The sequence below is a fragment of the Chiroxiphia lanceolata genome, chromosome 11 (genome assembly GCF_009829145.1).
Source record: "Chiroxiphia lanceolata isolate bChiLan1 chromosome 11, bChiLan1.pri, whole genome shotgun sequence".
NCBI lineage: Eukaryota > Metazoa > Chordata > Aves > Passeriformes > Pipridae > Chiroxiphia > Chiroxiphia lanceolata.
The window spans coordinates 127,420-148,513 of NC_045647.1; the positions used below are offsets into that span (position 1 = coordinate 127,420).

At 42.9% G+C, this 21,094-nt stretch overlaps 1 protein-coding gene across 3 annotated transcripts in view; it reads left to right on the plus strand.

Annotated features, from left to right (window-relative positions):
* Nucleotides 1–3,958: 3,958 nt before the first annotated feature.
* FGD5 (FYVE, RhoGEF and PH domain containing 5) overlaps nt 3,959–21,094 on the plus strand; it is an 89,371-nt gene continuing 72,235 nt past the window's right edge. For all 3 annotated transcript variants that reach the window (XM_032698928.1, XM_032698930.1, XM_032698929.1), the window contains exons 1-2: nt 3,959–4,071; nt 11,623–14,566. In XM_032698928.1, coding sequence (XP_032554819.1) covers nt 4,059–4,071; nt 11,623–14,566 — 2,957 coding nt within the window. In that variant the 5' untranslated portion in view covers nt 3,959–4,058. The remainder of the gene's footprint in view (nt 4,072–11,622; nt 14,567–21,094) is intronic.

The window sequence follows — 21,094 nt, forward strand, 5'->3', positions numbered from 1 at the left end:
GAAACCCCAAAACCTGAATTACAAACCTATAGACCCTAAAGAAGAGACAGCAGGGTGAAAGATCATGAAAAATGTCCTGAAAGACTGCTTATAAAGAAGCAGACTTCATCTTGACAAACATCACTACGTAATAACATAAAGAGGCTTAAAAATAACAATTAGGATGTGTAGATAGTGTATTATGACAGATAGAGTCTCTAGAGCTTCATTAAAATGGCAAGAAGAGTGCTAGCTCATGTTACAATGATAAAAAATAAGACTCCAACATGCCAGATAGCTCTGATCTAATAGGGCACTTAAGTATATGGAGTAGCCCTACTTAAAACAGATTATGCACTTGCTGAGATTTAAGCACGTACTTAACACATCTGCTGGGTGGGGACCTATAAACCTAGAATGTTCATCTGAGTTTTAAATTCATCAAACTTATTAAGTGGATAGTTGGATTATGTTTTAAAAGAAATCCTTTGTTAAAAGTAATCTCATTATCAAAAATTAGTTGAAATTATTTTAAAAATATATGCTTCATTTATTGCAATAATAATAATTTATTGCAATAATTGAGTAAAGAAAATAGGTGTGTAGATTTCACTTCTAGTCAATTAAGTCATGGATTCTCCCTGGGCAAGGAAGCAGTGCTGAGCTCTGCTTACTTCAAGGAATGTGTTACGTGGTGTGGATTCCACCCTTCAAAACCGTTAATTGCAGTATATGCTTGCAAATGTGGAGATTCCTCTTTTAGCTGCAAAAATTTGATTTGACTCTTCAGCATCTCCTGAACATGTCCACCTGCATTCACTTTCCCATTCTTCCATTAGTAATACAGATCATTCCCCATTAGTTTTCAAGAGGATTAGAGGATAAACAGACAAATTTCAAGCAGTTCTTTTATTGCATTTAGTTATAAAATTCTCACAGCTTTGCATCATTTCAGTACAGGAAATTATACCCTGAATTGTCTTTTAGACTAATAATAAAGACAATATAAGCCTTTTGTGTACTAAATATACTCTTGTTGCACAGATATAGGGTTTTTTCCCTATTGCACTGAAATTGTAGTGTAATTGCCCATGCAGCAGCCCTTGGAGTCTAAAATCAGTCTGAGTTGCTCAAGAACACATTTCTTGATGAACAGCACAATATCTCACAGTAGGGCATGGGTTGCATTTTTAAGCACCACAGACCAGTTCAAAATTCAGATCAATCAGATCCGATGAAAGAGAGGAGTCAGTGGCTCCTGAAGGTACCCTGGCGCCCTGCCCTTTGCAGCAGGAAGCAGATTTGAGTGCAGGCAGCCAGGAACTTGTGAGAAGCGCTCACCCTCTCCAGAGCTAAGTCACAAAATTATCATGGGCAATGCCCGGCCCTCAGCCAGGCTCTGAGCTACTGGCATAATGCTAGGAGCAGGAGTTTTCCCCTTGTCATTAAGTACAGGGTTCTGCTGGAGTGTTCAGCAGAAAAAAGTGAAAGAGAAAAGTCATTCTTTGCTCCATGAATTTTTTCACATGAAAAATCAATTGTTTGGATCAAAACCTAAGAAGTATCATAGTTCTTTGCCCTACAGCAGACCAAAAAGGATTTTGAGTGAAGTGCCCTGTAGAAATAGTACAGCAATTACAAGACCACCTGGTCTATTTCCAGAATCTCTTTTACAAATGCTTTGTTTTGCTAGTAACATTTCAAACCAACATTTTTCACCAACATTTTTCCATTACGTATCTAGGTATGGGAAAACTTTGTAACCTAGACTATGTTTTTCAGTTTATTAGGAAATTCCCCCAAATTCTGCAGCCAACATTCTCAATTCTTCTATGAAAACATGTTTATTTCCTTTCTGCTGTCCCTTCTGCTATTACATTAGTTTTTTGTAGCTGTTTAACCAAAAAGTTATTCTCCTGGAAAACATATTTAAGGAACATTTTTCCAAATCTCTTGTCCTGGGGTTGATTTTTTAAATTGTGCTTTCTTTTCCACTGTGTCCCACAAACTTTTCCCATCCTTTGCAAGACCTGAAGTCTGTATTCCTAAAGCTACTTCAGATGATGCTTTCTATTGAGGTAAGTTATTTGTGACACTTGACACAGCCATCGGGGCTACAGGTGGCAAGAACAAATCAGGGACCCATACAAGAAGATGGGAGAAGGCTAGATGACTGCTGGTCATAGGCGGACCAGGGAAACCCATTTCATCCCCTGAAGCAGGATACAGACCCAGACACATTAGGCTATGAGGGAATATATAGGCCTTTCCATCTCCCCATTTATATCAGTCAGAGTAGTAATGAAAGAAGTGCTACTGTGAATTTAGCCATCTCCAAAAACAGACAGGATTGCAAATGCTTGCTTAGAGGTGTCCTCTAAGGTGTTACAACCAGGGTCCTCTAAGAGAACCAGAACTCAGCATTCCGGGATACCAGCCTCAGTGGGAGCTCAGCTCAGCCTCAGCTCACAGAAAGAAGGATTTAATTCCATTTCTCTCACTGATTGCTTTCTCTCTTCAAAGGTCTATGCACTACAGTGCAAGGCACCCTGTATCCCATCAGTCACAGTGAGACAGCATTGAAAGGTCAGGAAAAAGAGCTTTGCCTATACTACGGAGCACCTGCCAGCAGGATGATGTTAGTTATTAGGCCCTTTGCAAAAGCAGAACTAACAGCATTCAAAATGAAGTTGCTGTGGATGGTGTTAGCAGTTGTCGTGATTCCCGGGGGATTCAAAATGTCAAAGCAGGACCTGACTGCTTCACACACACCCAGGGCAGGATACTGGGCCAGGTACAATGCGCCCTTTCTCCCCATCCCCAGCCTGCTGGCCCGCAGGACTCTGGGGTTGCTGCAAACAACCGTCCTGCACCGGGAAGGAATGGCCCCTCCCCGACTAGGGAAGCGAACCTTGAGGTCAGCTCAGCGCTCCTGGGATTTCTTTAGCAGGGGAGGGAAATTTGTAAAGTTGTGCTTCCTTGCGTGAGCAAGACCAGTCCCACTGGGCTATATTATGTCTCCATTGAGAGGAAGGGGGTGATTAACTTTGTCTGGGCGTTAGTGCTGCTACCAGCCCCAAAACTGGGTGCCCGCGTTAATTTGATTGAGCCAGGAGCTGGTTTGTGGGAGAGGGGGAAAAGACAGCAGTTTGCAGCTGTCTGAAACTGCTCTGAGCAAGCGTGGTTTGTATGCGAGGGACTGTGCCTTGCTCCCCTGCACTCAGATCCTGCTTCCAGCAGCAGGTGCTGTCGGCTCCGCAGGGATGCTCCCGGTTAGGGAAAAACGCCCGAGGCGGGACGGGGCGGGGCGGGGGCTTCTCCGAGCTTCGTTCGCTGGAGGTTCCTAGGCTGGGGCGGTCGTGTCCCAAGGGGGGACGGAGCGGGGGGGGGGGGGGGTGTGCATGTGAGTGAATGAATGAATGAATGAGCGAATGAATGAACGAATGAATGAATGAATGAGAAAGGATGGATGGAGGGGGGTAAATTACGGAGAGAAAGGAAGGATGGGCAGGAGGAAAAGAATGAAGGGGGGAAAAGGACGGAAGGAGGGAGAGGGGGATGGAGGTGATATGGAGGGAGGGGAGAAAGCGGGAGTGGGGATGGAGAGAGAGGGACCAAGCAGGGGGCAAAGACAGACGAATGGAGGGGTGGAAAGGGTGTGGGGAACACGAAAGCGGGACATGCGAGAGGGGGAACGAAGGACCCCGCTGCGCTGTGCCGGGTCCGTTCCCCTGCTCCCCGCGGGGGCTCCCGGGCTCGCCGCGCAGCGGGGGCTGCCTGCACGGAGCCGGCCCGGCCCCGCCCGGCCCTGCCCCGCCCGGTCCGGCCCTGCGCGCCGCCGGCCGTGCGGGGCCCCGGCGCCGCCACCGCCCCCCGACGGGCCGCGCGCGGGGCAGGGCGGAGGCGCGCGGCGCTGACCGCCCCCGCCGGCACCGCCGCCCGCGTCCGCCGCCCCGCTGCGCTCCCGTGCCCCGCACGGGCTGGAGGGCCCGGCGCGCCCGCGAGGGGCGAGGGCGGCGGCCCCTCGGGACCATGCGCTGAGCGCCCGGGGCGGCCGGCGAGCGAAGTTGGGGTGGAAGATGAACAACGCCGGTAAGTGCGCGGGCCCGCCGGGAAGGCTCGTCGCCTCCGGACATCTTTTCCCCGAGGCCGGCAGACGCCTGGCGGGCTTCCTTCCTCCGGTACCGGCACCCTCCTTCCTTCGGGCTGGTACACCCTGCCGCCGGGATGGCACCGCCCGCCCGGGCGCTGCTGCTCCGGGGCTCGCATCCCCCCTCCGTCCCGGCATCCCTCCTCCGGGGCCGGCAGCTCCCGGGCAGTCCCGCCGGAGCTGGCACCTCTCCTCCGGGCACCCTCGGCCCTCCGTTTCCACCCGACCTGCCAGGTGCTCGCTGGCTCCCTGGGGCTGTGCGTGTCCCATTACTTGTCCCGGCGGGACGGGGTCAAGCAGCAAGCGCGGGCGAGGCGAGGGGTTCCGGGCGTAACCGGACTGGCAGAGCGGGAGGGCTGCGGATGCTGAGGGACGGGGCTGTGCGCCCACTACTCCCTCGGACACGCTTAAGCCTTCACGAAGTCCCTAGGGATTTTGCTGTGACTTTCTTTCCTAAAGTCTGGTTTTGGGGGAGGTAATGTTTTTTGCAGAATTTTCTTTCCAAGGCAAACCCAAACCCTTCCTCCTTTCTTCTGTTAACTTCCCAGAACTTTTCCTTGATGTAAACTGGGAAGGTGAAAGAAACAGGATGAGAAGGGAACAAGACATTCAACAGTGAAAACGTTCAAAGAAGCCACTAGAAAACTGGGGCAAATTTTAAACTTTTCACCAACACTTTTTCATTTTCAGGGGCCAGGCATGAGTGTGAAAAACATAACAATCCAGGAAACAATTATTGCTAGCTCTGGAGTTATTTAGAAAAATTTAATTCTGCATCTAGTATGGAAAAGGAAGAGCAATAGACCCTTTGTCGTAGCTGTAAATTTTTTCATTGTTCCTTGTTCCAGAACGTGAATAATGCTGGGCATCTCACTTGCATGGGTACATTCTGAAGCCCAGAGATTTCACTGCTAGATACCTTGCCCTGCAACTGTCAGGTGCTGGGAAATTGTGAATCATTGTTTGCCAAAGCACAGGAACATAGGATTGGAAAAGCTCTTTTGGGTCAAACCCAGCCCTCTGCCGTTGTATCAGTGTGTCATACCACTCCTCTGAGTTTTGAAGTCTTTTCTCTTGGAGTGGGGAGTGAGACAGTTTTCTACAATGTGGTGATACTTGCATTCTATTTTCTGATCCTGGTCTGGACTGGACTCTGTACCTCCCAGGAGACCAAGTCGTTTGAAAATTAAGTAAGCCAGACAAAAATTGCTTTAGCCATGATGCTTCTAGCTCTCTTTCTTTGTCTCTGCATTATTTAAACCCAGATCTAATCTGCTCCTGTTGTCAGTGGAAGTGCAGTGTAAGAAATATCAGATGTATTTGTAAAGACTTATTAGCAGTTTTTATTTTCAAGAATGTTGGATGAAATGGGACTACCTTCATTACCAAAAGCAGTACCCGGTGTTACAGAACAGAAGGTCATACTACTTTTATTAATTCCTCCAGTTATGTCAACCCAAAACTTTTCAGGTAGCTCTCCTGCTACTCCTCGCACCAAAATGAGAAACTCTTGCCATTGCTAGTTCTTCTAATTTCCAGACCAGGTTCAACACCAATTATTCTTGTGATTACATTGTCCTTTTGCTTAAAAATAGTTCTTTTCCTCTTCTGGTGTTTACCTCCAGGTTGTATTTATAGAGTGCTCATATCCCTTCTCAGCCTTTGTTTTGTATGTTCACACAATGCAAGGAATGTCTCTCCCATCAGTGCAAAGCAGAACTTCCTACTGAATCTGAAGGAGAGGGGTATTTATTAACCAGCACAACCTGGGGACCAAAATTACCTATCTTTGTATTACAGTAAGTAATACATAGCACCAGTAAGTAGTCATATGTGCAGGCTTAGACGGCAGTCATGATCCCACAGAAGTTAAAATAATGACAGACAGAAAACAGAAAGGGAGATATGGATTATCCTCAGAGATGCAGACCTGATAGGAAAAGAAAGATGAAGCAATCCATCCAAGGCCACAGGAAATCTGTGGTAAGAGACAAGAGACTAGACCAGCCTCATATATAGGACCTTCCAGCCTCTAAGTACCAGTTTGTTTCCAGGTGCTGAAATGATGCTGCCCATAGGAAGAACATACAAATGTAAGAGTCCAGATTGTTCAGAGGTATAATCAGACAGTATATTCTTTCAGCTGCTACTGAAAGTGATATAGGAAAAGATGCTATATGTACCTGTCAAAGAATTTTAACCAATGTCTTCTTTGGCTCTTAGGACACAATATATAAACCAGCAGGTGAATATAAGTTGTCTGCTGCAGTGTTAATTTCCGGTTGTGAAAATCACAACAGCCAAATTGGTAACATCACAATCATTTACAGTTCCATTAAAAAGAAATAGTAGTTTAGAACCAAGATTATTTAGTCATTATGTGCATGTGGTTTTTCACAGTCGCACTAGTGGACCCTTCTTGCTATATATAGAGTACCTTTGATGACAAGAACATATCTTGATAAGTGAGGATAGATGTTTTTCAAAAGTATCAGACTTAGGCAGAAGATGAAATACCATTTTCATAAGTATGAGGCATTTAGGAGCCAAAGACCTGCTGGCTTTGACCAGGACCTCAGGTTTCAATGGCCTAAAGTCCCAGTTTTCAGAAAACACTCAAGTATCCAATACCCGTTCAAGTCAAACTAGGAGCTGATACCTAAATCTGGACTGAGGTCCCATTTGAAAGGAAGACTTGCACTCCTAATCGTTTGAAAATCCTAGTCTGAATACCTTTTCCATTTAAAGTGACTCTCATGCAACTGTTTTCACTTCTTATGTAATTTTTGTCATTTCAGACTTATCTCCAATAGTGTGAAATAAGTGATGCATGTACATGCTGTAAAACAAAGAGAACTACTTCTGCAGCAAATATTGCACAATTAATGACGTCTCAGTATATCCTGAGTACCCTCAGTGACAGCACTGATGTTTTATGAGTTGAACCCCCTCATAGGGATTATACTTTCCTTGTAAATCATGCTACCTCATCCGTTTAATCACCAACATAATAAAGTTTATGCTGGGTACTTAATTCAGAATGACATTAAATTGGCTTATCTACATATGCAGCTTGAACACACCCTCATTGTCTGACTTGAACAGCTGGTAGAGTTCTAATTACATGTTGGAACCTACAGCTTTCTGTACTGGAAATGTAAAAAATGAGTTTTAGGAGACTCTGTGCTCGGCTTGCCTTACATTCCAGGCAGCATTACCGTAGTGGTTGGTGCTCAAGTTCTGGCCAGGTCCAAACCCAGCTCTTCATCTGCTACCTTTTTCACTTACAGTGAAGCTCCAGGTATTCTTTTGAGCGGAAGCTCTGTACCGGCATTCTCTCAGAACAATTTCTTCTCTAAGGAGGAAGCACCATAGTCAAAAGATAAACCCATGTATTAGACAAGTACAGAATTTCCTCTAATTCTGATATAGCTATGTGAAATTATACAGTTCCTGATCATAGCTGAACAGGACTTTCTGATACCCTTTTCTGGATGTTCTCCCTCCTGAACTGGATTGCAGCACTAGCCAAGGCTGGAACCAGTATCTGCAAAGTATCTTGAGCCACTAGCAAAGAGCATGACCCTGGGACATGTCTACAAATATTCCTGCAAGGGTGAAACCTCAGTCTTTAGTTAGTTCCTGGTGGTGATGTTGGGAGGTATGGTCCCTTATAAGCCTTAATTAAATTCTAGGCTAATTTCTAAATCTGGAAAACATTTGAAAGTGTTTAGTTGCAGTGTTTCAGGCAATAGCCCACTACGAAATGTTTATTGTTTCAAAGGAATGCTGGAAGAGTGAAGGCTATATGGGTTGATTGCTATTCCAGGAGAGCTGCTAGGCTACTGTTTGCTGCTTAGAAACTCAGACGGAAGGAGAGTACTGTAATGTAGTTTCATATGGACCGTGGCAGGAATGGAACCATGCAGGATTGCCTGAAGGAAGGTGGGTAAGGAGAGGAAGCGGTCCTTGTCAGTACAAGGAAGCATCGAACAATAAGGGGAGGAGCAGGCTAAAGGAATTCGTATTCCCCAAGAGTTTCCTTTTAAGCACAAGGTGGGTGTGTCTCCCTCCAAACTAAAACACATCCTAAAATAAACATGCACAATTACTTGTGAACATACACATTGCTTATGGTGCAGTGTTGCTTTGTGTCCATTTAGAAGTTACAGCCAGAACCTTTCAAGTGGCTCAGACAGCAAAGGAAGCAGAAATTGAAGCAGAATGAAATTGTCCTGATAAAAGGCAAGAAGCTGTGCTTTCTTTTGTTTGGGTTAGTTTTTAAACAAACACTTGTACTCCTCCCTCTGCTTCCCCCTCGCATCCCCACCAAAGAAAAAAGAAAATTGTTTAAGGAGCCTCATGAAAGGCAAGACCAACAGACAGAGCAGTTAGGAAAAAAACTGTGTAAGGAATCAGTAGTGACCAGTAGCTGGCACAAGTGGGTAAGAGTAGGACATCACAGTGCCTATTACTATACTGTAGACAGGGTCTACTACCATAAGTTCTCTTCCACCAGCAGTCTTACTGAAGGTAGCAGAAGGAAAAACTCAAGATTATTTGATTCCTTCTGCTGTAGAAAATGGTCACTGGAGGGAAAGTGGGTAACTGTTTAAACTATAGTTCTTTTAAGTGGATGTCTGCATGGTTATTTTACTTAAAGGACATGAGTCCATGCCATTATTTTATTTCAAATTTGTTTATAAGACAAAGCTTGGGAGATCTGGCATTGTCTATAGTCCAGTCTTTTCCTTGTTACTCACTGTTTCAGTACTGTCTGACAAGAACAAGGATGAGAATGTAGAGACTGTTCAAGCCATGTCACATCTCAGGAATGGAGTAGGTATATTTATATCCCATTCTTGGATAGACATTCCATAGAAGGCCAGGCACTGCAGAAACTGGTATAGGACATCCAAAGTGATGTTTCTTCCTTGGAGTTAGTTGTAAAAATGCCTTATTGTGGTGGTAAAGGTGTAAAGACTCAGTTTTACCTAATAAAAATTTCATGCATTTTACTACCAGAAGGTTCGTTTAGGATGTTCAGTCATTGCAATAGCTGATTTAAAAATGCAAAGGTAGATCTGGCTGGGGAGCCAGGCTTACAAGATACTAAACCCACTTCTATTCCCTCCCTGTTTTTAACAGGCAAGAGTTTTCAGTACTCTGCAGCCTTCAACTGCTGCCTGCAAAAGAAGCAGTGGTGGTACTTCAGCAATGGTGGAGTGTTTGGCACATAACGTTTCCAAAATACTGTGGAGGGAAAGATGAATTACCCATTCGTGACTAGAGAGATGCCCTGCGGCTCAGAGCAGCAGCGGATACTGTGAAACACCACAGTACTGCAGACCGGTGAATACGCAGTTCTCTCTCCTTTCTTTTCCACAAGTTGTTTTAAGCCTCCCACACAATGATGCTGGATTGGCATAAAACTCCAGATACAGAGTATTTCTTAAACAGTATGTGCGATAAGGACCCTCATTAGGACAGGCTTTTCATTCTTTCTGGGCTAAGCCGAGATCACTGGTTCAGTTTTTAACTTAGAGGAAATCTCTTTAGTGTCTCATAGCTCTGGAAAGACTGTTTTCTGACTACATCAGGGTGCCAAATTGTCAGCTTCTTTCTGACTACTGGAAGAAATTTCAGCAAGCTAAAGAATATCAGAAGAGACAGCCTTTTATGTCTCCCAGAGTCTAATCAAACAAATACATGCTAGTATTAGTTCAGTACGAATTACTGCAATTATACTAAGGCAACAATAAGAAAAGTACCATGACACACAATCAGAGAATAATTTTTAAGCAGTTTGCGTTCAGTATCCCCTTATTCTCAGTACGGTGCACAGCTCAGTTCTAATTGTCTGCACTTCCACATATCAAAAGTCTGCATTCCAAAATACTCAAAATACAACAGCACAGTAGCTACAGTTCCTGAAACTTATACCGTGATTTATGATAGGATTTCACATAGGAACCATGTCCAAAATTGTGTCTTTTGAGATGCTGTTCCCTTCGTTCCTGTGTGTAAGACACAAAGATTTTGCACAAAGAATTGTTCCTGTCTCTCTCGTAGTGAAATGGTTTGTCCTATGCTTTTCCTTAAAATGGAGAGCTCTCCGTTTTCCACTACAACGTGTAAATTAAAATAATAAAAAAAATTAGAGATTTCTGATTGATTAACCATGTAATTATCTATTGATGGCTAGGAAACATCAGTAGGAGGAAACCACTTCTCTCTATTTATTACCATCTGTAACCATTTGGCATGCTGGCTTCTTTACATATTTCGTCCCATCTAAAATCTCACAAGGGAGGATCCCTATTGTTACCTATTTATGCAGTCTTTCAGCATTTCATTTAGTTTGTGAAGAATATTAATTTCAGGACCAAGACAGCTGAATGGCTGTGGCATGCAAACTGTAGTGTGAGTAAAATGGCCATATATGACTTAATTCACCTAGCTTCAATCTAGCTTGTCAGTCTACTTGATTTCCCCTACACGTGTGTCTACCACTAGAAGTACAAGGCTGGCCTTAGTTTGCAAGATAATATACTTTTTAAAGTATATTTTGATGTTTAGAGAAGACTATACCTGCAAGGGGTCCTGGATTTACAGGAGGATGGAGGATCTTTTGAGTAAAGGGCTGAAAAAGCTGTACATTGAAAACTGAACTTGAGTTTCAACCAGTAACTCTCTTTATGTTTTGGGTTGAAGTATTTCATACAGTGCATTATAGCTCATCAGCATAATCAGTGTAAAGTATTAGTCAAGCTTTTAGCAAACGACCTTATCCCTTATCATTATGTTGTTCAATAAACAAAACCTAACTCAGTATTTTGTTACCATGGTAATGGCAGGTGGGAAGACTCCCTGTCTGGGCACCAAGAGTTCAGTTTGGTTGGGTTGAATTAAGCCTCGATCTGTTGGTAGAACTAATTTTGTTCAGTGCTGAAATTCTGCAAACTGCCTATTGAAATTGAAATCATTGCTAAAAAGTGTTTATGCTGAATTGTATGAACAGCTACTATGGCTGAAAGGCATTTCTTTCATTGCAGTGAAACAGTTCAGCATCATTGAATCAAAAGTGTTCATATTTAATCATAGGTCAAACATTTCTGTGGCAGAACCAGAATGTCTCTAATATTAGCGCTTCTGAGTGTGGGAGGTGTTACCTATCTGTGGACCCCTGTGTTTGATACATCCTTGGCTCTGCAGCTGCACATCTTTCTCTCCCCAAGTGTGCTAGGGCTGCATCTAGTTCAGTTCAGTTTTGGCCTTAAACTGTGCTCCTTGGACTATAGCTACAGTGCTGCGTGGAAGGACGCTTCACATGGTTTGCTCCTTCAGTTCTCTTTTCAGAGCTGAGCCTGTATTATTGGCTGGACTCCTGCATTACAAGTCACTGATTATAGATAAAGTCTACTGCAGGATATATTCTGCTGGCTTTAATAAAAACCAGGATGACTAACATGACTTTTTTCTCTTTTCTCCAGAAATCACAAAACCACCACTAGCACCGAAACCAAAGATTATTGGTCATCTTTCTCCAGTAGCTGTCTCCAAATTTTCTCCTTCACTGCCTAGGGCTGATATTCTTCATAACCCGAACTCTGTGTCTAGGGGTCCCAAACCACCTATTGCTCCCAAGCCAAAATTCTCAACTGACACTGAGGGCAAATCCAGTGTTTCTACCAACAATAACTTAAATAAATGCCCAAACGGGAGACTGATATGTCTTGATGGAGAGCTGTATGAAGGAAACCAGTGCAGTGCTGATTGCCTAGAATCTGAGGCAGATAATGAATACATTGTAGTTCCTGAAGCTCGGCTGACCAGCAAAGACTGTAATAATTTGGAACACGAGCATGACAGGAACCTAGATTCCTCTGTGGAAGATGAAGTCTCAGAAACTCCAGAAGAGGTAGAGAAGGAAGAGGATAGCCTTGCTAATGAGGAGAATACCAGTAATCGAGAAGTCATCGAAGATGAGCACGATAACTCTTCAGACGTTGCTGAACCAATGGAACCAGACTCTGAAGAGTCAACCAGAGACTGTGACCAGTCCAAAGCACTTTGTGAGGAGTCCTCGGATGCCCCAGATAGGGATAATGATGCTTCCAGGAATGTAGATGAAGATGAGGATGTTGCAGGTGATTGTATTGAAACAAAAAACAAGCGGGAAACTTCTTACAACCTGAAACTGGTCAAGAACAATAGTGATTGTAAGACTGAAACTGATAACATTTTCAATAGAGATCAGGAACTAATGGGTGATACCTGTAAAAATACCATTGTAATTCCACTACCTGCAGATGAATCAATCCCACATAGTGAGAAGGCAGGGCAGAAGAAGAAGGAACTGCCTGAGGTTTTAGAAAAAGCAGATGGGTGTCTAGCACATGATGATGACCGCAGTGCACATGCAGAGCTTGATTTGAATGCGGAAGGGGAATTAGAAAATGATGACTGTGCAAGCCCTGACATGCTGCCTGATGAGGCTGATGAAGAAACAACTCCTGGCTTAGAACTGTGTGAAGATGAACCCAGTGCCCTGAATGGTTTAGGAGAGTTCATCCATCAAGCAGCAGCTGAAGAGGAGGAAGCAGAACCAGATGAGCACAATAGTACACACACAGGAAACACTGGCAATGGTTGCCAGATCACTGAGAGGAGAGGTGAGAAGACATCAGAGGTAGCCTGTGAAGCAAGCAAAGACTCTGGGAAAGGGGAAGAAGAAACTGTGAATGCAGAGAATATGGATGATGGCTGTCAAATTGCACCTTGTGGGAATGAACGTGGTGAGGAAATACACATGGAACATTCAGATGAGCATCTTCAATCAGAATGGACCTCTCTGCATGAAGATGGTGTGATCTCTGATACCCTACCTTGTAGTCCAGGGATGGAGCCAGAGCTGGAAAATGTGACTGTTGAAGATCATAGTGAAAGTACTGTGGAAGCGTCTAAGTCAGATGAACTGCAACTTGAAGACAACGAGGTAGAAGCAAACAGCTTCAGCAAAAGTGTCCCAAGTTCACCTAAACAGGTCCCACTTGAGGAAGAGTTAGACTTCTGTAAGCATGGCAAAATTAATGTAGAATGTGGGACCAAACATGTTTTGCATGAAAATCTAGCAGTCCCTAAAGTGGTCATTGTGCCTGAAGAATCAGAGGAAAGAGAAACTGGCGGTGATTCCCTAGATGATCCTTATGTGCTTCCTGCAGAAAATGAAATCGCTTATGGTGTGCAGACTGATTTAGGAGCTGATCACAGTAAAAAGGATGAATTAGGCATGGACGGTGAAAACAGCTTGCTTCCCACTGATCGTAAAAGCATTGTCACTAGAACACGCTCGCTATCTGGGAAAATGCCAGGCTATGTCCCAGAAACTGTTCCGGAAGAAACTGGACCTGAAACTGATTTACCATCTTCCCACAATGGCTCTGGGACAGAAGATTTGAGCATTAATTTATTTTCACTGGAAGGAAAACCAATGGAAGCCAACAGGGCATTACCAACGAAGTCAAGACGTTTCATTTTATATCCTCGATCTTATTCTGTTGAAGGGAGAGAGATGCCTATTGCTGTTTACAGAGAAAGTGATGGCTGCATACTGGATGATGTTAGAATAAAAAGGACAGAAGATAACTTGTCTTTGCCTTGTGTCAATGGTTCCTCAGGTAGTTTTTCTCAGCGAAATCATCTTTCATCATGTAGCATATCTACACCATCCTCAGTTGTTGATATACCACCTCCTTTTGAACTTGCCTACATCACCAAAAAGCCAATAACTAAAAGTTCCCCTTCACTTTTGATAGAAAGTGACTCACCTGATAAGTATTCCAAGAAGAAGAAGTCTTCTTTTAAGAGGTTCCTCACTCTAAAATTCAAAAAGAAAACTGAAAATAAAGTCCATGTAGATGTAAATGTTTCTTCTTCAAGGTCCTCATCAGAGTCCAGCTATCACGGGCCTCCAAGGCTGATGGAGCTAGACAGGAGGAGCCTCAGTAGCTCACCTCAACTAAAATCACATGTGGGGAAGCTCCGTGCATCTGAGTCTCCCTCTGCTGTTGTCTTCTATAAGGATGGTAAAAGAAAAGGAACGCCCAAGTCCTTCAGCAGGAGTGTGTCAAGGGTGGAGTCCTTCGAGGACCGGTCCAGACCTCCTTTCATGCCACTCCCATTAACAAAACCTAGGTCTATTTCTTTTCCCAATGCTGACACGTCTGACTATGAGAACATTCCTGCTATGAGCTCTGACTATGAAAACATACAAATTCCTCCTCGAAGATCCACCAGAGCAGGAACCTTCACTGAGTTTTTTGAAGATCCCAGCAGGGCATTATCTGCTGCTAATGAGAATGACGGCTATGTGGATATGAGCAGCTTCACTGGCTTTGAGAACAAGCAGCAAACCACAGACCAGGAAACAGAAAGGTACTGTAATAAATTATTATGTAAGACCTGCTAGCCTTGGTCAAAAGGCAAGGCCTCCCCTGCTAGGTATAGTAGGCAGATCCTCCATGTTGGTTTACTTATACCTCCTCTCAGGAAAGGCTTACAGGAAAGACTGGAAGAATACAAGATAAGCCTTTATCAGTGGAAAAAAAAAAAAGACACCAAATTAACTCTTTACCTTGTAAATGAATACCGGATCTGGGTCCTATGATTTGCAGACAGAAACCAAAGAGCATTCAAAAATATTTGGTTTATCCAGTTGATCTAATTTTTGTGGGTGGGAGGGGGGAGCAGAGAGAGCTTGCCTTGTTCTTCAGTAAGAAATGTTTCTGACTTCTGGCCTGAATGAAAGGAGAGCCTGATTGCTGGAAGGGGTCCTACTTCATTTTTTCATTCCTGTCAATTTCTCAAAACAACAATATGTACATAATGTATGTTTCAAAGTACATCAGTTAAGTACAGACCAGAAAATCCCAAATCATGAACTAATCAGACAAGACAGTTCATTTTAGGAGTCGCTTTAAAGGCTGTCATGGCCCTTTGACAGAGCTGCTGATTTATAAATGAATTAAATAGTGCTGTCTGAAATCATATGCACTGCTTACATTAATAACAATGTTTCACCCCATTCCATTAGGTTATTTGCAAACACAATTTTTTTTTTCATATTTACATACACTCAACACCTTTGAATTTGAATCTGTTGTTAGATTATAGCATTCAATCAGTGGAATGCAGAGATGTAAATAAGAAGAGTGATTTTTGTTAAGTTCATGTTCAACAGGTAATAAGAAAAACAAGGTGCAAAGCCAATGAATGAAAAGGAATGTCTTTAATGCATTTTGCTAGAGCTGTGTGAAAAACATAAAAATATTAAAGCAAGGTTTTCATGTCCATTTCCATCCATTGTTCTCCCAAAGATTTAATACTTGTGTTTCTTTACAAGGCTTATTTTTTCTGGTTGTCTGCGTTGTTGTTGTGAATGGAACAAATCATGGGCATTTCACACACCCCTCTTAGGGTATTTCAAATTCAGGGAGTAAAAGAAATTTTCTTTATCATCTGTGAAGGAGTCTTGCAAACCATTTCTAAGATAAGAATGATGTGGGATGGTGAGTAGACATGGGAAAAGAGATTGCATCAAGGCTTGAGCTGTGGATCCAGATGCACCTGAAACTGCGGAGTGTTGGACACAGGCCTGTGGTTTAGCTCTTTGGAGATGCTGGCTGCCTGGGAGCCCCAGTGATGCTGACACTGGGACATGGTGGAGTGCGGTGCAGCTTCACAACACGCACCACCACATGCCCAGAGCTGTGCTCAGCAGAAGCTGCATTACTCACTTGCTTTCAGTGGTTTGCACTGCACCCAGCACACTGACGTTTGCTCCTGAAAAAGCTGGCCAGTTCTTTGTGTCCATGAAACACCGCCCATTTGAGGCAGTTCTTGAAGAACCAAGTTAAAAATATTAGAACTACGTCAATTGCTGTGACTTGGGCCCATTTATGAACTTCCTGTGGAAGCCTGTAGTTTCAAAGGGAGAGCCAATCCAAACTGGTTCAGGAAATCTCAAGGTCAAGGCATGAACATAATTCTTCAGTCTGGTGCTAGTTGTGCATGCAGTTTTTGTGGTCGTTGGGGGTGAAATGAAGGCTAGGCTCCTGTACAACCCCTTTATCAAGATAACCGGGGTGGAGGGGAAGAGCACCAGGCAGACATAATTGCTGCTGCGATAGCTCTTATTTACTGTATTTGTCAGCATGTTTTGGACAAAGACATGCCAGAAAAGTTTTGATGAAATGTAAATGGCTAATACACATCCAGTGGCGTAATATACTTGAAGAAACAGTGTGTGGTCTAAATGTAAAGCAACACAAATCATAGAAGCACATGCACCTAGTTAGACACGCATACATGATGTATGGACATGGATGTTTTACTTCCTGCTAAAGCAGTTCTTCCTAAAATACCTCGCCATGGGTTTAAGATTTCTGTTAGGAATACCTATCAAACATAGCTCTACCACAACCACACAGGGATAAAAATTACTTTGAACTCCAGCCTGCTCATATCCGGAGGCTTATTTCAACCATTTGAGAGTACAAGTGTGTTGGATTAAACCCTTGCAATACATGGGACTTGAGCCCATGAACTTCTCTTTGGTGCATTCACCTGCAGAGCACTTGTATTTAGCATCTGCTGATACTTTACAGAAGTGCTATATTTTTGATGAATGGCCAAGTACAAGTCTTTTATTACACTTCAGAGAACAGAATGTGAGAGTGTTATAAAAGATTATAATAATCCAGGAACCTTCACTACTGTGTGTGACTGGGGAAAAGCGGGGGGGGGCTGTCAGATGAGAAGATTCACGGTTTAATTTTCTTGCTTGAAAGGAAAGACTATGTGTAGTAGATTCAAACCAATAATTTCTAATTAGAAGCGATCAAGTTTATAGAAAATGTCCAGTAAGGAAGGTGTTCTGGAAATAAATCTTAACTGAGAATTACTGTTGCCAGAATAGAACTGGGAATACTGCCCCCGAAGAGCAGTAATTGTATATCCCCAAAATCTAGTTATCGGGTATTAATAATTAAACTCTAATTCAGGTGTCTAATAATATAGATCATCATTAGCCTTCTGTACAGTATGGAAATAATGCATCTTACATGGAATTGGACAAAATTCTCCTGATCTTTCCCCAGTCCACATAGCCTGAATCAGACTCAATTTTCATCTTCCTGTGTAACGTGCTCTAGGTGACCCTGCCTTGGCAGGGGGAGGGTTGGACTAGATGATCTTCAGAGGTCCCTTCCAACCCTAAAAATTCTGTGATTCACTGGTTTTTGAAAAACCACTTTCTAACTCCTTTTCTCTGAAGATTGGCACTACAAAGTGCAAAGCAACACAAACCAATTGTTCAGCCTGAAAGAAAAGACAGTTGTGCCCCACTTGTGAGACAGTACACTGTAATTTACAGCATTGCTTTGACCCTCAACAGCTCAGAGCAATTTCACCACAGTTACTGGCTAGACTTTTCATCAGATGAAAGTCAGTTAAAGTATTTTGCTTATGTCTTAGAGAATAGCTTCACTAACATAGCTTGACCTTCAAAGCATCACCTGTGTATATGGCAGCGTGATAAACATGAGAGTGATGGGAAAGAGATACCTCAAACACTCATTTCATAGTCTAGGAGAGACGAGGAGAGTCTTTCATCACTGTTTAGATAAGGTTAGGAAGGTGGCATCAGTTGGGCATTTTCAGAATTTCATTCCACCTTTTTGCTTTCTACTTACAGTCCGTTATTTGGATTTAGCAGGTTTGCTAAGTCTCAATGCTTCTTTCTGCTGAGATGCTCAAAATCCAGAGAAGAAAGAAGATAGGTAGAAGAGAGGAATAAAAGGAGTATTCCTGCAGGTCCACAGCTAATCCCACTGTGATGTTGAGTATTCATAAAAAATAAGGCAAAAGCCCATGTTGCTGTTACCTGTACCTTCCTATATCCTTCTACATAAAATGGTCACTGATACATACTAGAAGACCTTTGGTCTGATCATTGTACTTCACCAGCAGCAGGACTTGCTCAGACTTTGACTCGCAAATGAATTCTTTGGGGCCAGTGTGAGGATTCCAGTGCTCTGTGCAATTACACCAAGGCTTATGTAGTATCTAATAGGTCTCTAGAATTGCAGTCTCATGCCTGTAAATTACTCCCAAGACTCCCAACTTTCCACAGCTTTTCAAGATATATGTCATCTATCTGATGCTTCTCGGCCTTAGTATTATCAAGAAAGCTGATCGTATTAGACAGAGGGAGAACTGCTGTGTATGGTTGGTGGGTCATAGGGGACGCAAATCTCCCTCCTGTAAAAGAAGAAAAATCCAGTGGATGAGCAGTTTGTTCCCCCTACAATGAAGCAAGCTGTCCCCTTGCGTCACCACTGGATTTATCAACCTCTGTTCAAATTATGGCATTTAAAGTGGTTATATCTTCTCTGCTCCCTGCAGGTCATCAGTCACTGATGAGCAGCCCGGGACAGTCTGTATGACTGCCTGTTCCCTACCCTTCTGTAGGACACACAAAAAACAGCCTAATAAAAGCTGAGCATAATAGACATCTTAAAACATGATTTCTCTGTCTATAAATGGTCTGAATAGCACGCTACTTAGACATTCATATGTCCTTAAGGTGAAATTTAAACCATTAGAGTGTCTTTCCTCCAAATAGCACGTTTTTAACCAGTGAAATCAAGATGTCATATTCCTCGCTCTTTCTCCTCCTTCAAATGAGAAACACGAATGCTATATAAGATTAAATCACCAACTCTTAGAGAGGCACAATGTGGTACTAAGCACAGTGTGTGAAGGAGAAGGTGAAAGTCTAGAGATAATTAAGTAATGGAAGCTTCAGTATAAATAGCTCATACATGAAAATAGCAGTGACCAAGAAAGGACACTCACCGCTGTCATATTTATCACAGTAAAACAAATACACATGAAAATTATATTTATTTTGTTGTAATTGTGAATCAATGAAATTTATATAACCTCAAGGAAATTCACAGAAATTCACATAAAAGACCAGTAAGTTTACAAAGAAAAAGAAGGTTCTTAGAAAACCCAGCAATATTGCCAGGTTTGTCAAAGAGGCAGTGTGTCAGTTACTGAAAGAATCCACTAGCTGTTTATCAAAGGCAGATGCAGAATTCAGCTCCACTCTGTATTTCTAATATGTTTAAAAATCAGACAAGTACTTGCTGCACTAAGGTGCTAATTAACCTACAAGGCTGTCACTTAATCTCAGAGCAGAGAGGCACAACTTGACCGTCTGATGTATACGAAGGCAGAAGAAAATGCTCAGGACTGTTCTGGGAAGTTCAGCAGAGTGAGCTGAATTAAACCTGCCCACAACTGCATTCATTACAGTGCGGGGGAAGCTAAAGATGCCACCTCTTCATTTCTTTTAATTGGCTGAATAAATGAGATTTTCTTCATCGATATCTTCTCCCTACTCTCCTCCATTTTCTTTTTCTTTCAATTAGCAAAGACATTTGAAACAATTTAACTTATAAAGTAGGTCAGATAATACCCACAGCACTGAGTTACCCAAGCATGATATAATTGAGGCCTGTAAGAGTGGCCATAGATCATAGCCTTTGTATACTTTCCTCATTGCCAAAAATTCTGTAGATAAGTATTTTGTAAGGTTGTGGCTCACATATTCAATCTGTCATTGAAGAAAATGTAGCTATAAATGTGATTCACAAACCAACCCTATTTTCCCTCTGTTCTCCTATTAGAAGAGAAATCAGAACTGTTTCTAAAACGGTGGTCTGTTTTACTGCTACTTAAATTCACACAAACTCATTTGAAGAGTATGAGAGAGCTGGAAATGTTTCTGTAAAGGATATTAGAAGGGTTTAGGAAGTCTCTTTCCAGTTGGTTAGAGATCCTTTACATTCAAATATTCATCAGACAATCAACAAAAACTTCAAAAGATCTTGCAGAAGATGGTTGCGATTAGAGTCTGACCCTGAGGAGCTCTACTGCTTGTAAGCAGAAACCACTTTTTTTCATTACCGTTATTTTCCTTTAAAAACTTGTACCCTTTAATAAGAGGGTAGGTAGGCCAAACTTTCTCTCCTCTAGTGATCACTGGCCACACGTGCTGTAGTCACAGATGGGTGTGTTTGTAAAAGCTCACATAAAAAAATGGGTGAGAAAGTGCATAGAGTACAGGAGGACAGAGTCTGAGAATTAATTGTAGACCTCATGCTGTCCAGTGTCTATGACTGAATTGTGTAGGTGTCAAAAGTCCTTAAATGCAAAACACGGTCTGTTTGAAAGGTTACTGTCATTAACATGTGGAGATGCTAATTCCCTGCTATATTAAGTGCAGTTAGGAGTAGCTGAGCTTGGCCCTCCAGCTGCTCATTCTTCCACAGACACTTCAATTTTAGACAGTCAGTGGAGCTGATGCTGGAGTGGAGATTTTACCTGTGGTTTGATCAGGAACATTGTGTGCGACTCCCTGGAGCACAAATCAACCTCTTTGACAGGTTTCAGTGAGTTCATTTTGCCAAATGCAAAAACATCTTCCCCTTACTCTATCTGTTAGGGTTTACATTGCATTTGGAAGGGAAGTCCCAGTTTGAGACCTGATTTAAGTTTAGGCAAAGGGCAAGAATGGAGTGATTGGACCAAAGGTCATTGACCAATAAGGACTTTTCAGTGTCTTCAGTGAGAAAGCAGGTAGATGTATTCTTTTCAGTTGCCCGTGCTTCTTTCCCAAGTAATTCTTGCTGCAAGCTGTGTTTTCTGTGCCATTCTGGGGTTATTAATGCTGCAGATCCCAGCAGACAGCTGAGCTTTTGGGGAGGTCACTGGGGAAAGGGAACAAAAAGCCTTTCCAAGACAGCAATTGTAGCTGCACGTCAGTGTCACTGTTTTCACTGAACTCACAGCCCCAGAGAAGGAGTGGTCCTTAAATCTGTGCATTTACTGATC